At 44.3% G+C, this 15,151-nt stretch overlaps 1 protein-coding gene across 4 annotated transcripts in view; it reads left to right on the plus strand.

The window, feature by feature from the left end:
• The window catches only part of MAPRE2 (microtubule associated protein RP/EB family member 2), a 99,941-nt gene that overhangs the window by 37,683 nt on the left and 47,107 nt on the right, over positions 1 to 15,151 (plus strand). Inside the window, exon 1 of one of the 4 annotated variants that reach the window (XM_058830803.1) lies at positions 5,011 to 5,219. The exons of 2 other annotated variants lie outside the window; for them this stretch is intronic. In XM_058830803.1, the coding sequence (XP_058686786.1) occupies positions 5,101 to 5,219 (119 nt within the window). In that variant the 5' untranslated portion in view covers positions 5,011 to 5,100. Of the gene's footprint in view, positions 1 to 5,010; positions 5,220 to 15,151 lie in introns of those variants that run through there. One more of the 4 variants, XM_058830805.1, reaches the window with a different exon arrangement.

Here is a 15,151-nt window from a genome sequence, read left to right on the forward strand (position 1 = left end):
GGATGGCAATGGGACAATTTATTCAGTGCTGCATAAACAAAGTCTGTAAAGTTACAGTTTTGAATTTTTACCTGAAGTGATTTTATGCCACTCTGTCTTCCTTTGGGTTGATCAGTGTTGCTGACAGTATGTCAGCAAAATAGGAAACACAAGTTCTGCAAAACCCAGGTCAGCTTGAAACTTGCCATGCACCTCATAATGTCTGATATATGTTTGGTGTGCTAGTAACGCTGCTGTTGTTGACCCCTTTATGGATGTTCTGTGTGACATGTTATTGTCACAGGTTAAAACTGTGCTCTAGTTTAGGCTGGCACAAGCCAGTGCTCTCTAATGGACATTCAGTTGTAGATACCTCACTGGTACTTCTCACAGATAACATGCAGATCTGGATCTCCTAAATCTTCTGTTTCTAATCTGCTAAATGCAACTTTAGAAATTAGGCTGATTCTGACGCAGCCTAATTAAGTATGCTCCTGGTTATACCCATCTTACTGAATCTCCTCCATGCTGGGAATAAAGTATGTCAACGTACCTTAATGAATTGGGACTTCCTTGAACATCCAAGGTGTGTCCAAGGCTTAACAGAGTAACTTCTTTTAGCTCATCCCAAACTTTCTTCCTGATTTGCTTTATTAACTTATTTTCAAATTTAAACACTGTTGGCCAACTCCTTCAGAAGAGACTGTTTCTGCATGGATTTCTTGTAAACACACACACACTTGAGTGCTAGAATTAACTGATTTTAATCTACAGTGTGTAAACTTGTGGCTTTACAGAATTCTGTTAATCTTCATTGCGATAAAGGAAGACTGTGAGAATAGTTAAATTAGAAAAGCAGGCTACATTGCTCAGGACTGCTGCTTTCCAAAAGTTATTGCAACCTTCCAACTGTTTTCTGGAATCTAGTCTCAAGGTTTTTTTCCCCGGTGGGAAAGACTGCATTTGTGACAGGAATGTTCATTAAATTCCTCAGAAAAGTGATATACATGGCCCAAAATACTTACACTTGCATGATGTTTGCTGCAGTTTGTAGCTGGGTTCTATTCTGAGAAGACTGCAAGCAATATCACACTGACTGCTTTACGAGCTTGAACATGAACAAAGATGTCAGAGAAGAGGGATGCTTGCTGGCCACACTAGGGTTAAATGTGTTTTTCTTAGTCTCACTCCCTATTCCTCCCACTACCCCAAAGTTATCCAAGCGGTGGGGAATTTCTGCAATCATTAATTGTATTTATAGTTTGGCTATGTCATGAAATACTCCCTAAAACCGTGTGTGGGGTTTTTTTATCCCCTCACAAATGTATCAGCAGAAGTTGCTAGCCGAGCCATCACCTCTGCTGTCAGACTTTACATTGATTGCTTATCAGCATTAAAATATTTATAATTTATTTCCACATTAGCTGCCTAATATAAAATTCTGGCTTGAGTATGTATGCCTGAGGTGTTTCTAGTGCTACATTTTGGGCTTTTAGAGGATTTTACTCTCAGTTGTTATAAATTAAGCCTCATGGCCTTCCTACTGCAGTAAGTGAGGCTTAGAGCAAGTAAAGAGAGAGGAACTGAAAATAAAAGCTCTGAAGAGGAAGGAGGAACCAGATTTTGAAGAATGATGTTTAGGCCTATTCCAGTACTTGCTACTATTCTCTCTACCTGGTTCACCACAGCAGAAGTCAAAGTACTGGAATGAATGTCATGTGGTGGAGTGGTGCTTTTTGCATCAGCAGTACACCTGGGACTTGCTGTGTGGCTAGCATGGCACAGGAGCAGGTGGTCTTGAGAGGATGTGGTATTTCCATCCTTGGAAATTTTCAAGATTTGGATTGATTACAATCATGCCACCAAATGTGACCTGATCTCATATTAGTGATGATCGTGCTCCAAGTGGGAGATTGGACTGGATGACCTCCATAGGTCCCTTTCAGCCATTGCCTCTGTGGTCTCAGTGCAGAAGATCTGTTACATCAGGTTTTGTAATTCCACACTTCGGCATTAATTGCTTTCCTGGCTCTTGGCTTTGCTTAGTCAGCACGTTGCTTGTGATACCAGATTTTGGTATTTTCAGCATACCACAGGTGGAGCTTTTTATTAACACCAATTCTGACCTTGTATTCTTCAGATCAACTCTCTATTTGTGTGCCTAATACATGTATAAATATATGAAGGCAGCACAGATGCACAGACATGTAATAACAGTAACAGGTTTCCTCTTTCTTTGAGACCTTTTAGCTTAGAATGATGGAAGTGGGAGGAAGATGCTGGTGGCTTCCAGCACTTCAAGACAGGAGTTGTGCTTGTGGGCCACGCAGTGCCCAGAAACAGAGATGTAGGTAGAGGGAACGCAGTGCATATTGCACCCAGATTGCACCCAGAGCCCCCCAGGCTGTGCTAGATCGACTGAAGCACACTGAAACATGTGCTTTCTGAAAACCCGTACCAGGCTGCTTCTGCTGATGCCTGGCTCAGCCTCCATAAAGATAAGGTACTGTGCTGAGGGAATGTGCTCTTCTGACCATGAGTCCTAATGCAGAGGCCAGAAGAGGTCTGAAGCAAGGCTGCCATGCTCTCCTCACCTTCACCTCTCTTCTGTAGCTTTGTTGGTACATGTTTTAAACAGCTTTAGAGACTTGAATAAAGAAGCTTCTATTCTTTGCCACTGGTGAAGAAATAAAAATGTTTTTACAAGTTAGGGTTGCAGAGTGTTTTACTGCTTGCTCCCTAGCAGAGCAGGTAGGGTTATGTCTGGCAGATAAAGACCTGCTATAGATTATTTTTATATTCTGTCACCACGTAGCATTTCTGGCTTCTTCATGTTCTTGAGTGTTACTGAGACACTTACTGGCCTTTTTAACAGAATGTTTTTTGTCACTTGTTTTGAAAAAGACTCCTCCAATTACCAGATGAATGAAATTTTTTTCAATGAAGTGTGCCAATTGCAAATGTCCATAGATTGGTTACAGAAGATAAATTTGACTATATTTGAAAACCTGGCAGAAAGTATAAGTAAGATTCCCTGTCTTGATGTGCAGAGGACAGTGGCAAATTGGCAGACTGACTTGAGCCTAGTTAGAGATTGCTCTAAAATGTGTGTTAATCTATACATCTGATTTAAATCCAAGGAGATTCTCAGCAGTCCAAGTGTTGTGCAGTTGGTGTTACTGATTTTATTCACCTTATAAGCGCTCTGTGAATGGTCTATATTATGAATGTAATCATGTAAACTAAGCTTTCCATAGTGCCATTTCAGTCTGAAAGATTAGGTAAAGATTAATTAAAATTTCATTAAGTCACTTTCTTTGTGCAGAAAAAAATCAGAGGTAGAAACCTGATCAGACTCATATGTCATAACTTCTGAGTTAAAATATCAGCATGTGTCTCTGAGAACATATTCAAAATACTCACATGGCTTTTGTTGGAAATACCATCTTAAAATTCTTTTAAAAAGAGAGTTGGACTTGGGGGCATGTATTTTTAAAGATGTTAATAGAGCAGCCCAAATATTTAGTATCTAACAGCCTTGAGGTCATGCCAGATCTGTTTAGAGACTGTGCCTTTAGCCACCCTTATTGGTTTCTGCTTAGAGAAAACAATTTGTAAGCAGCTGGACAGTATTTTTCTACTGTGATAGAAGTGTGGGGTTCAATGCACTATTGGGATATGAGGGTAGGTTTTGATGACAGGGAAGTTCAGGTCTGCTCCTGAGGATGACCTGCATTGATCTGTGGTAATGTCAAACTTTGAAGCACAAAGGCAAGGGGAGATGTGCAGAAAACATAGAGCTTTGCAGGGGGAAATGGACTGGAGAAGATGCAAAAACTCTTCTAGAAGAAGAGGAGGAAGAGATGAGGGCTGTGTGACTGGTGGTGCTAGCAGTGCCAGCAGTTCAGTGTTACTGCCTTGGCAAGTCTCTTCCCTTCTCGTTTCTGATCCAAGGAAGATTTTAAAGGATGTGCCATCATTTTTTTTTTTTTCTGTGCAAGCCTGAGAGCAGCAGAATGTTGGAGATGTCAGGTGTTGTACTGTGCTCTCCAGTGAAGTTGTAAACAGGGATACAGAGCTTGGTGACTTGAACATCCTGAAGCTTGCGGTGGAAATGCAGGTGGAGTAGCAGACAGGAACCGAGGGAAAAAAACCCCATAAAATAACTAAGACCTTCGTGTGCTGTTTTATTATTAGGAGTCCATGATTTTTTACATCTTTTAGTCTCACGTCACTTAATATTTATGCACTTTTTAAAAATAAAGCGCTTACCGTATGAAACACAAAACCCAGGCTGTGATTGCTGCGAGCTGCAGCCCGTGCGGGCGGGCTTTGTGCGGTGGGGATGGCCAAAGCCCCCGGCACACCCGCGCCGAGGGGAGATGCTGGGCAGAGCTGGGCGGTGTTCCCTGCAGCGGCTCGGCTCTCTGTAACCGAGCAGCCCGGCGTGCGGACTCCTTCAAAGGAAGGAGCCTGAGCCCGATAGCTCCTTGGTGTGGGGAAAAGGCGGACGATGCTGAGGTACCGGGGCACGGAGGGTGATGATGAGGCATCGGGCGTCGAGGTCTCCGCTGGTCTCGCACAAGCCGGGCGCACACGCGGCTGTCACAGGCGGCTGTGGGCAGGGGCCCGGCGCGGTCCCGACGGGAGGGGCGGCGTTTCTGCGCCGCCCAGGGGTGCAGGGACGGGTGCAGGGACGGGCTCGGGGGCGGCGGGACCGCCGTGCGCGGCCGGGGCGCGTGTGGGGGGTGTCCTGGTGCTTTGTCTGTGCCTGCGCCGAGCGGGGGCCGCCGCACCGCTCGGGCCGCTCCGCCGCGGGGGCCGGCGGCTGCGGCGCACCCCCGGGGCGAGCGGCTCTTTGTGTGGGGGCGCGGGGCGGGGCGGGCCCCTCTCTCTGCCTCCCCTCCCCTCCGTGCCCGCTGCCGTCCCCGGGCGCAGCGCGGCGCCGGCCGGTTGCCATGGCGAGGGGCGGTCACGTGTGGCGGCGGCGGCGGCGGCGGGGCTGACGCGCGGCGGGGCGGGGCGGGCGGGCGGCAGAGTCGCGGCTGCCGCCACCTTCCGCACACCAGCAGCAGCAGCAGCGGCAGCAGCGCGGGGCTCTGCGGAGCGGCGGGAGCGCCAATGCCCGGACCGACCCAAGCCCTGTCCCCAAATGGCGAGAACAACAACGACATCATCCAGGATAACGGGACCATCATCCCCTTCAGGAAGCACACGGTGCGGGGGGAGCGCTCCTACAGGTACTGCGGGGGGGCTGCGGCGGCGCGGGGGGCGGTTGCATAAGGCGGGCGGGCTGCAGCCCCCTCCTCTCCCCCCGGCCCCGCATTGTCCGGCTGCGGAGCGCTCGGGGGATAGGCGGGATGCGTGCGGGGGCTCGCCGCGCCCGGGCGGAAGAAAGGCGGTTAAAAATGATAATTAAAGGGGGGGAAAAAAAATAAAATAAAGAGGTGGGGGAAATAAAAATGAAGGCAAGAACGCCCCCCGCGCAGGCAGCCAGCTCCCCTTGGAAAAGAGCCGCAGCACCTCGCTGCGGATCTCGGAGGGAGGCGGCGCCGTGCGGGAGGCGGCGGCCGCGGATGGCGGGGCGCGGGCAGCCCCTGCCCGGCCGGGAGAACCGCACCGGGAACCGGGCACCGGGCAGTGCCCGCCCCCCGCACGCCGGTGTGGGGGTGACAGCCGCCCCCCGCTCCTCGGGGCGGGGGTGACAGCTCTCCCGGTGCCTGCGCGGGGGAGGGTGGCTCCATCCCCGCCCCCCGCTCCCCGCCAGCCCCATTTTGTGTTTATTTATCGTCTCTCGTTTGGGGGGGGCGGGGGGGACACCCGTCTTTTGTCGCAGTTGTAGGCATTTTTTGATGAATCGTTTGGCATGCGTTGCTGGCCGCGCTTCTGCATTAACATCTCCGACAATATGTTCCGGCAGATAAGCTCATTAAAATTGTTTGCATTGTTTGATAAGGGTCGCGGCGCAGCCCGGAACGCAACTGGTTTGATGTGCTCCTTGCTGCCGACTCGAAGGGCGATAATACGGCCGGTGTCTCCTTATGTCAATATACAGTTATTTTAAATGCTGCCTGGATGACAGCAAGCAGTGCCTCTGCAGAGAACACGCCCCTTAAAGCTGGTTTTCAAGCAGCAGGAAATGATGCTGCTCTCAAATATCTGACTAAAGTGGCGAGTTGTAAGCTCGAATACATGAAAACAAACGTGGATGACTTGGCTTGTTTGTCTGAAGGAAATCGCAGTCTTTTTTCTTCTGCTGAGAAATAACGGAGCTGCTACCGGCATTTGGCCATTAATAACCTTAACAGTGAATCTCATTGTCGATCACACACTGACGGGCGTGTGTGAAATGCGTCGGAGATCCCAGTGTGTGGTTAGTTTGAATTGCACAAAATCTAGTCTGTGTCTCTCTCTGATACTTTGTGTACATTTCGCACAAAGTAGCAAAATTGCTTTTGCAAGGACCTATTTCTACTTGCAGAAAGCCTGGAGCTCTCACTTCCTATGCTTAAATTTCAGCTGAGAAGTACAAGATTCTGTTTTAGGGGAAAGCTGTACTTCCATCGTCCAGCTAAGCAGAAATATGAAATAAATTTGAAGTGCCATGCATCTACCGCTATTCTGACGTCATAGGTACCACTAATTGCTAACTTGTTTCCTTCAGAAGAGTTATTTGGAAAACCTCTGTTACATGGGGTTCTCCATTCTTCTTTTTCAGTAGGTTTGCATGTGTTTTTCTATAGTCATTCAGTTTTCTTGTCCTTTTGCCTGTCATATCATACGCTGAACTATGTCTAGAAAAGATGTTTTGTGAGGCTGCTGTGTTCAGCATGTGATGACAGGAATAACTATATCGCTTGCCCAGTTTTCCAGAAATTGTGAAGATACTCTGCATCTGAATAGCCTTCCATCCAGAGGAATACTCCTTAGTCTTTTAGTGATTTGTGTCCCTCTCTAGAGCAATATAAAGAAATACAGAGCTACTGATTGCATGTTATTTTTGGGCAATAAATAATTAATCCAGTTCAATATATTTCAGAAATAAATCTTTAATGCACAAATAAAAATTTCCACTGGGGAATTCTATTTAGGCTGTTTTTTTTCCTTTTGGAAACTTACCAGGTTCTACAGAGTCATAACTCCCATATCTGTTGATTTCTTCCTTTCTCCAGGGGAAAGGGAGAATGGTACTTAACTTGCTTCCATCTGTAGCTAAAATCCTTTAGGAAGTAAATGTCAAATGTAACAGAAGAGAAACATTACAGAAAATACATGAAAACTGTGGTGAAACTTCTGCTTGATACTGGAAAAAAATGGCTTTTAACTTCCATGACAATCTTTGGTAGCAAGTTCGGTCCTTGTTCAGTGTGAGTGGCAGCAGGAGATGACTGGGTACAACAGATGAATTCCATCACTTTAGTGCCTGCTGCCAGACTGGACTGTCAGTGCCATTCCAGACTTCTGGAGCAGCTTGCTGGACCTCACCATATGACACATCAGGTTGCTATGCCTCTGATTGTTGGGCTGGCTTCTTCCATCTAGGAATATGAAATAAATATGTCATTAAACACACCCTAGAGCTTGACAGCAGATGAGCAGTTGTACAAAGCTAAAACACTTCTGCATCCTGCAGCTTTGCTCCTAAGTTAATCTGCATCTACCATGTGTAGAGAGGTTCAGTATTTGCCTTTTGATCCTTCTCTCCCGTAGTAACAGAAACGCTTTCTCATTTTACAACTTTTGACATGTTCTGTTTCATAAGTATTTTAAAACAGAAGTAGTCTTTACTGATCAGAAAATTTGTGTTCATCAGGTTAGATATTCTTAGACCTAAAAAAAAAAAACCCTTTGCTATTTCTAATACCAGGTTTTACCAAATATTTGATATGCAGCTCCTGAAGCAGATTTACAAACAGCTGCAGGTTGCACTGTTTTACAGACTAGGAAGCTGACATGGAAAGAGCTGCTGGAAGTTATCCACGGAGTTGAGGATGCAGCAGGGAATTAAGCCTATACCACGAGTCCCAGCCGTGTGCTCTGTATGCAAAGCCACAAATAGTTTTCCCAAGTCTTCCAAAGAACATATTATATTTTGCAGACTGGGACATACAGGCCCAAGGTGTTAAGTTTCTCATCCAGCTCTACTTAGCTGGTAAATGGAAACCAGGCACTTTGGCATAAAATTTAGTCACAGGGTGATGTTACCTTTTGGAGTTAATAACTGTAATCGATCTGTATTGCTCAAGTGAAATGCTTCAGATTGGGAGACTGCTTAAAATTTCATACTGAGGTGTCTTTTGCTGTCCCGAAGCAGACTTTGGGTAATTTCTGAGGACGGTATTACATTAAATGATAGTTTTACTTCTGTGTTCAAAGATGGCTGAAAAAATTCAATGAGAAACCAAATCAACAGCTGTGTGGAGATTTTTATTTTTTTTTAAATAGGACGTGTTTGCAGTGCTTTTTTTTTGCCAGGTATCTTGTGTGGTTGATCAGCTCATCATATTTTTAAAAGCTAAAGTATTAAGAGTGAATACTTCTAAGTTCAAATGGCATACCTAGTCTAAACCACCCTGGTCCTAAAGACACAAACTGTTGTACTTTGCAGGATACTGTGCTTTACTTCCGCTTTCTCTCTGTGTGTTGCTAGAAAAATGGTTTTCTGGCCCTTCATTCCCTGGCTATATTTAGTTTTCTACCCAGAACTTGCATGAGGCAGAGGGGAAGGGCCCCGTCTTCCTGATTATTTTTCTTCAAATTACTAGGCTAAAAGGAAAAAGTATTTCTGGTTTAGTTTTTATCTATGAGTGTGTACCTTTTTAATGTTATCTGTTTTAAATATTTGTTTTTCCTGAGTGTTGTCTTCATTCTAGAATTCATTGTGTAAGCAGATGAGTGATGGTGCTGTGCATAATAATGAAAGCTAGATAGCAGTGGTGATTTCCTCACCCGCTGCTGGAATAAGTTGTGGGGTGTTACAGAGCATATCTGGCTGCCTTTTACAGCAGTATGAGCTGATAACTTCCATGCTGAAAGTCAAGATTTACATTATAGCGATGTCTGGTTTTGGTCTTTGCCTCCCAAACTCCCAGTGAATTGCCGGAGGCAGGCTGGCCCTGGGCAGCAGAGAGCATCCTTCCCTCGGCAGGAGCTGCCGCTGTCTCTGGTGACTGTGCCTTCCACAGGTGTGGCTTTACTCAGGGTTCAAAGGGGACTTTTGGCTCTGCCGTACTCTGGGCAGAAGGAATTTCTTGCTCTAAAATTAGCTTCCACTGAATATGGTGAGCAGGCAGTTACAGTGAAGTTAAAAAGACCATTTGTATTGATAAAATTAATATATAAAGGCCCAAGCTTGAGAATTGAGAAGATACAGAGTAAAAGCAGTGAGTTGTCTTCTCACTTCACAAAGATAGGCGTGGCTTCTGAAACTGTAAATGCCAGTCAAAGCAAATGCTATTAAGTGTATTAATAAGTGAATCTTTATTTTCAGAGGCATTTGCTCTTGACCTAACAGTTTTATTGCAGATTACGAGAATTTTGCCCTAGATTTTATTGAAAGCAGGAAAAAAATAACAAATGTTTAAAAACCCCATTAACAAAGTAACATAAATTACACCCTATAAATCTGATCCATGCTTTTCTAAAAGTCGTAGCTGTGATAACCCCCATGTGTGCAAAGCGTCTGGATTGCAACAAGATAGTATGTATCAGGGAAAAGACCGTCCTGATGACTTAGAGCAAGCAGCTGACTAGCCAGCATTAAGGAGGGACCATGGCAGACATCTTTCCTTGTTTCCTGTCAGCTTAGGTACCCTCTATTTTCTCTTCTTTCACTTTCACGAAGCTGTCTTCCTATTGCTGCCACTGCTGTTCTTCTTTAATCTTGTTTTCTGCTTAGGCAGTACTCTACCTAGAGAGAGCTGTTTTGGTGAGAATCTTCTGCTGGGAAGAAGATTTTTTTTCCTCAAAAAGCACAGGGTGAAACTGAAGGTAACTTAGAATCACATGTGAGTGTATGTAAAAGTCTCTGAGGGTTAGAAGGATGACTGTACTCGATACTGCATCAGTAGTTTGAAACCTAGATAGTTCCTGCCTGCATTATTGGGATATCTCTGTTGGCCTGGATTTAGATCTTCCTTGAAGGAAATACCTTCATAGTGTTTTGGGGGCTGGAGGTATTTGTTTAAATCAGGGGCTAAGAGTGAGTGACTGGGGAGAGAGGGGAGAAAACACACCATAGACAGCCCAGTTTGTGTAAGGAAACTGAAGTAATTCTCAGAGAGAGCAAACTCCTCAGCTTACACCCAAGTGCTCTCACCATAATGGTCTGAGAACACCTAATTTGCACCCAGGCTCCTTGGGTTTCAGAAACATCCTGTAGGTGGGAGGCTGCATTCTGGTTTTTGTTGTGTGATGTGGGTTTTTTTTAAACTACCTTGTTGAGCTGCATAGCAACAGCAATGTGTTTTCGGTATATTAACGGGAAAAAGGAGCAAATTTGGGGCACGTGAGAACTGAACCTGATGCTGGCACTTTCAGAAACAGACATTTTGGATTCTGCCTAGTGTCTTCATTCTAGTCTTCCTAGAAAACAGGCACTGAAAAATATGCTGCATTATGAAAGAAAGGTGATTTGGAGGTGGAGCTGTGGAGCAAGAGACCTTGATTAAAGCTATTTCTTTGGCTCATTTGAGGGAGATGCAGTTACCTCATCTGGACCACAGGAATGTTCTTCCAGGGGGCATACCTGGACTAACCTTTTGTGATATAAAACTTGTTTTGGGAGCCACTAAGAAAAGAAAATGTGTGGTAGGTCTACATTTCAAGCCTTGGCATTTGCATGTGTGACTCTTTAAATATATCTTCAGAGGTTTTGGGGTTTAGTGGGGAGGTTAGTTTAATTTGACAGTCTCTTCTCCTTCCTCATGCCCAAAGCTAATTATAGCAAAGGCTTGGTAAGGAAGCAGATAAATAATATGCCAGCTTTTCATTTTGGAAGTGCAACTTTCAGCCTTTGTTTGATAATTGAAAACGAGTGGTCTTGCCACATCTGTTCTCAATCACGCCAGCCACTGAGTGGGATGGCACGAAGGCCGTGGTGCGGTGGCAGCAGCAGCGAGGCTCGCGCTGTACGGGGACAGTGTTTGGCTGCTTGCATCCTTCTCCCTCCCTGAATCCTGGCCTCCAGCTAGCAGCACTGATCGCTCACTTCCAGGATCAGTGCTAGGGAATGTAAATGGAAAACATCCGTGTTTCTTTTGGGGATGGCGTTAGCTGCGCGCTGCGTAGCTGTTTGGATCTTGCTCAGATCTCTGCTGCCTGACTCACCGGTAAAGCATCTTCTTCGTATTGTTGCAGTATGATTAGGTGGGAGCAGGAAAGGAATATCAGCTATAAAATTTACTAAACATGCATTTAACTGTTGTCTTTTAAAAAGAGTGTTGTTTTGGTGTTTTTTGTTATCTTATTTTTAGCACAGTTCTACTGCTTTGTGCTGTGAAATATTTAATTCAAGATTAAAATCTTACCTGTGATATTTTGACAAAAGTTTGTCTAGTTTTCTAGTGGTATACTAAGTTATCAAATACTTTGTAGAGAAGGCTCTGTGTACTGGAAGCACACCCATTAAATGTCTTAGTTTAGCCACTCTGAAATAATTTCTTGTTTCCCATAGAGCTCCATGATTAGTGAAGGGTGCATTTGTGTTAGTGGCTTTTTGCTATGCTATCCAAACAGGAAGTGTAAACATTCATCAGTGAATCCAGACTTAAGGATGTAGCTTCCGTAGGAAATCCTACAACTGTGCCAAATCATTCTGCCTGGAGAGAAATATGCCATGCAGGTTGTGCTGTTGATCTTCTGGCCTTGTGTATGACCACCTTGCATTGTATGGTTTCAGAGGCTTAATTTTCAATATTAGGTTTCTAGGCAATTTGGAACCCTGAGAGAGATCTCAGTGGAACCCTTAGCTGAGATCTGCACACTTCAGTTTTATCTTTTAGGAGCAATTCAAGTGGATTTCCCCCACTGCAGCAGGGTTCCGTAGTACCATACAGATTTTCTACCCAAGCAGCTGTAATTATTCAGAGATGCACATGAATGCAAATTCTTTCCTGTCACTCTGGAATGCAGTGTTGATGCTCAGAAGGGCTTGCTGGCAGTATGTATTAAACAATTTTGGGGGAATGAAAATTCATTTTAGGCAAATCTTACACAGTTGTTATGCTTCGCTTCTTAAGGTTAATCTCTGTGGATCTGGTCCAGTAATATCATGGATAGGAAACACTGAAATATTTGAAGTAGAATACTCATTTGTTTTACTTATGGATTCAGTGTTACACAAATCATAGCTTGTTAAAATAACTATAGAATCTATGAGTAATTGTTTGTATGGAAGCGCAACACATAACCCAGTGATATGAAAGTCCCACGGGAGCTTGTTTATACAGAAAGACCATGGTGTGTGGGAGTGCTGAGAACAGGGAAGCAGTGGTAATTGGTTGGATAGAAGGGATACATTTTCCCAAAAGGACAGCATTCAGTTGTAATTAGTCATTCTGTTGGAAACCTTGTTATGCAGAATGGTGTTTGTTATATTTTACTGAATTGAATTGTTTGGGATCCATATCGCTGCTTGCCCATAATAATGTTTTGAAGTTATACATGATGTAGATTCTGAAACAGGGTCTAAATACACTGTTTTCAGTCAACACATTGATGTTGTGCTGGTTGTCAGATTCAAGGAGGCATAAGAAATATTATCGTTCACTTTTTTTGCTTCCTTTAATATATCTGCAAAGAAGACAAGCTGAGACACCTGGGGTTACTCAGCCTGGAGAAGAGAAGGCTCTGGGGAGACCTTAGAGCAGCTTTCCAATACTTAAAGGGGGCTTGCAAGAGAGCTGGAGGGGGACTTTTTACAGGGGTTTTACCAAGTGCTCCAACAGGTATGTAGTTGTTAGATAAGGGGCAATTGCTTCAAACTGAAAGTATGTTTAGATTAGGTATTAAGAATAAATTCTTTAGTGTAGGGTGATGGAACACTGAAACATGTTGCTCAGAGAAGTTGTGGATGCTCTGTTTCTGGAAATGTTCGGGACCAGGTTGCATGGGGCTTTGAGCAGCCTGGTGTAATGGAAGGTGTTGCTGCCCATGGCAGAGGGGCTAGACCTGTATGATCTTTAAGGTCCCTTCCAACCCAAACCATTTTGTTATTCTGCATATTTCTGCCTGCAGAGGTTTGGCTCTCTAGTGCACATTTTTAATCTGTGGTTCCCAAGTGTGAAATGAGTTCCACAGCAGTAGGGATGCTGTAGAACTGACTTGTCTCTCAAGCAACTCTATTTTTAATATGGTGAGGTGTTTTTTTCCACTACCACATTATGCACACCCCCCAGTTGTTCCTGAAGGGTTACACAGTATGGACCTGGTGGTGCTGGTGAACAAGAGGAACATGAGTCAGCAGTGTGCTCTTGCAGGGAAGAAGGCCAAGCCCGTGCTGGGCTGCATCGGCAGGCATGTAGCCAGCAGCTCTGGGGAAGTGATTCTTCCCCTCTGCTGCCTCTGAGACCACATCTCACATACCGTGTCTGGATTTGGCCTCTTCAGTTTGAGAGGGACAATGACAAACTGAAGTGAGTGTGGCAGAGGGACACCAGGATGGTCAGGGGGCTGGAGCTTGTGACTCTGTTTGGTCAGTCTGGATAGGAGCCAGCTCAGGAGAGGGGAAGATCTCATTGCAGTCTTATCTGTCTAGTGGGAGACTGTGTGTGAAGAAGATGGAGCCAGGTTCTTCTCTGAAGAAAGGGAAGGGATGAGAGGCAATGGCCGTCAGCAGCTGCAGCAGTAAAGAGTACTTTGGATATTGGAAGAAATGTTTACACAAGCCGGGATGGTCAAACACCAGAAATTACCCAAAGAGGGTGCAGAATATCTGTCCTTGGAGGGACTTGAAACTGAGACAAATGGGTTCATCAGCAGCCTTCTCTTGCTATTTCTGCAGTGACCATGAGGGTGGAGCTGGAGCAGATCTCTCTGGAGTTCCCTGCCTACCCAAGCCAGTTTATGATCCCATTCTGTAACTCTAATAAACATAAACAGTTCGTGACTTAAAAAGTAACGAAATCATGTGCTTTAAAAATGAAAGGAATATCATCTGGAAACAACTTTTGTACTTCCAGGGAGGTGAAATCAGCCTTGTCATCAAAGGTTTCAAATGGAAAAGAAAAATACATGTATGCAGTCTCAGTATGACTTCTTCAATATCAAACATTTTCTCTTCATAAATATCAAAGATAGTTTAATTCTTGTGAAAGCTATAGTTCTGCTGCAGCAGTATATTAATTCATATTCATATAATTTCATATTGCATTCTCTAAATTACTGGGAGCAACTTCTGCAGTTTAGTACCCAGGGATGATCAAAAGTTTGTAGAGACACAGCAGAGCAAAGGCATCATTTTGCTGTGTTATAAAATTAATTATGTACATTGCAACCACAGATTATGTCTAGAAGTTAACAGCTGATAAATTGCTTGCTCTGCTTTTAAGGGACTGTAGCTTTTTTTCACACAGAAAATTTTAGCATTATTGATAAGTTTAATATGCAGAAAATGTTTTAACTATGAGCATGGCTCTTAAACTGTGTCAGATGTCTGTTTAGTTTGAAGTGCTTTTCCAGGGAGTGGTGCAGAACTGTTTTGTCGCATGGCCTCCAGCAACACTGAGAGGCTTGGAGTAACTAAATATTCACATTGCAATCCAGATTACCTTCTTAACTGTACTTACATGTAGTTGAAGGCCATTGAAGCAATAAACTTTTTTCTTCCTTGTTTATTGTGAGAGTTGAACTTGGTAATGCCGCTGTTTGCCAGCTGGAAGCAATACACTTTAGGAATCGACCTCAAGATATTCCATGAAAGGAGGCCAAATCCTATTAAACAGTACATCTATCCTTCTCTTACCTTAAGGTGCAAGGCTTTACCGGGGCTTGTAGATAAAGAGTGTTGTAACTAATTTTGTTTCTACAATCACAGTTACATCAAAGCAGTAAGCACCTTCTGAAGAACATTATTTTGAAAACAAAGCTTTGGGGATTTCCCCCTTTAGATAGGCAGAAGATGTTAAAAGTTAAAATCTGTCCGAAAGTGGCAGTTTCACAGACCTTCAAAGAC

The sequence above is a fragment of the Poecile atricapillus genome, chromosome 2 (genome assembly GCF_030490865.1).
Source record: "Poecile atricapillus isolate bPoeAtr1 chromosome 2, bPoeAtr1.hap1, whole genome shotgun sequence".
NCBI lineage: Eukaryota > Metazoa > Chordata > Aves > Passeriformes > Paridae > Poecile > Poecile atricapillus.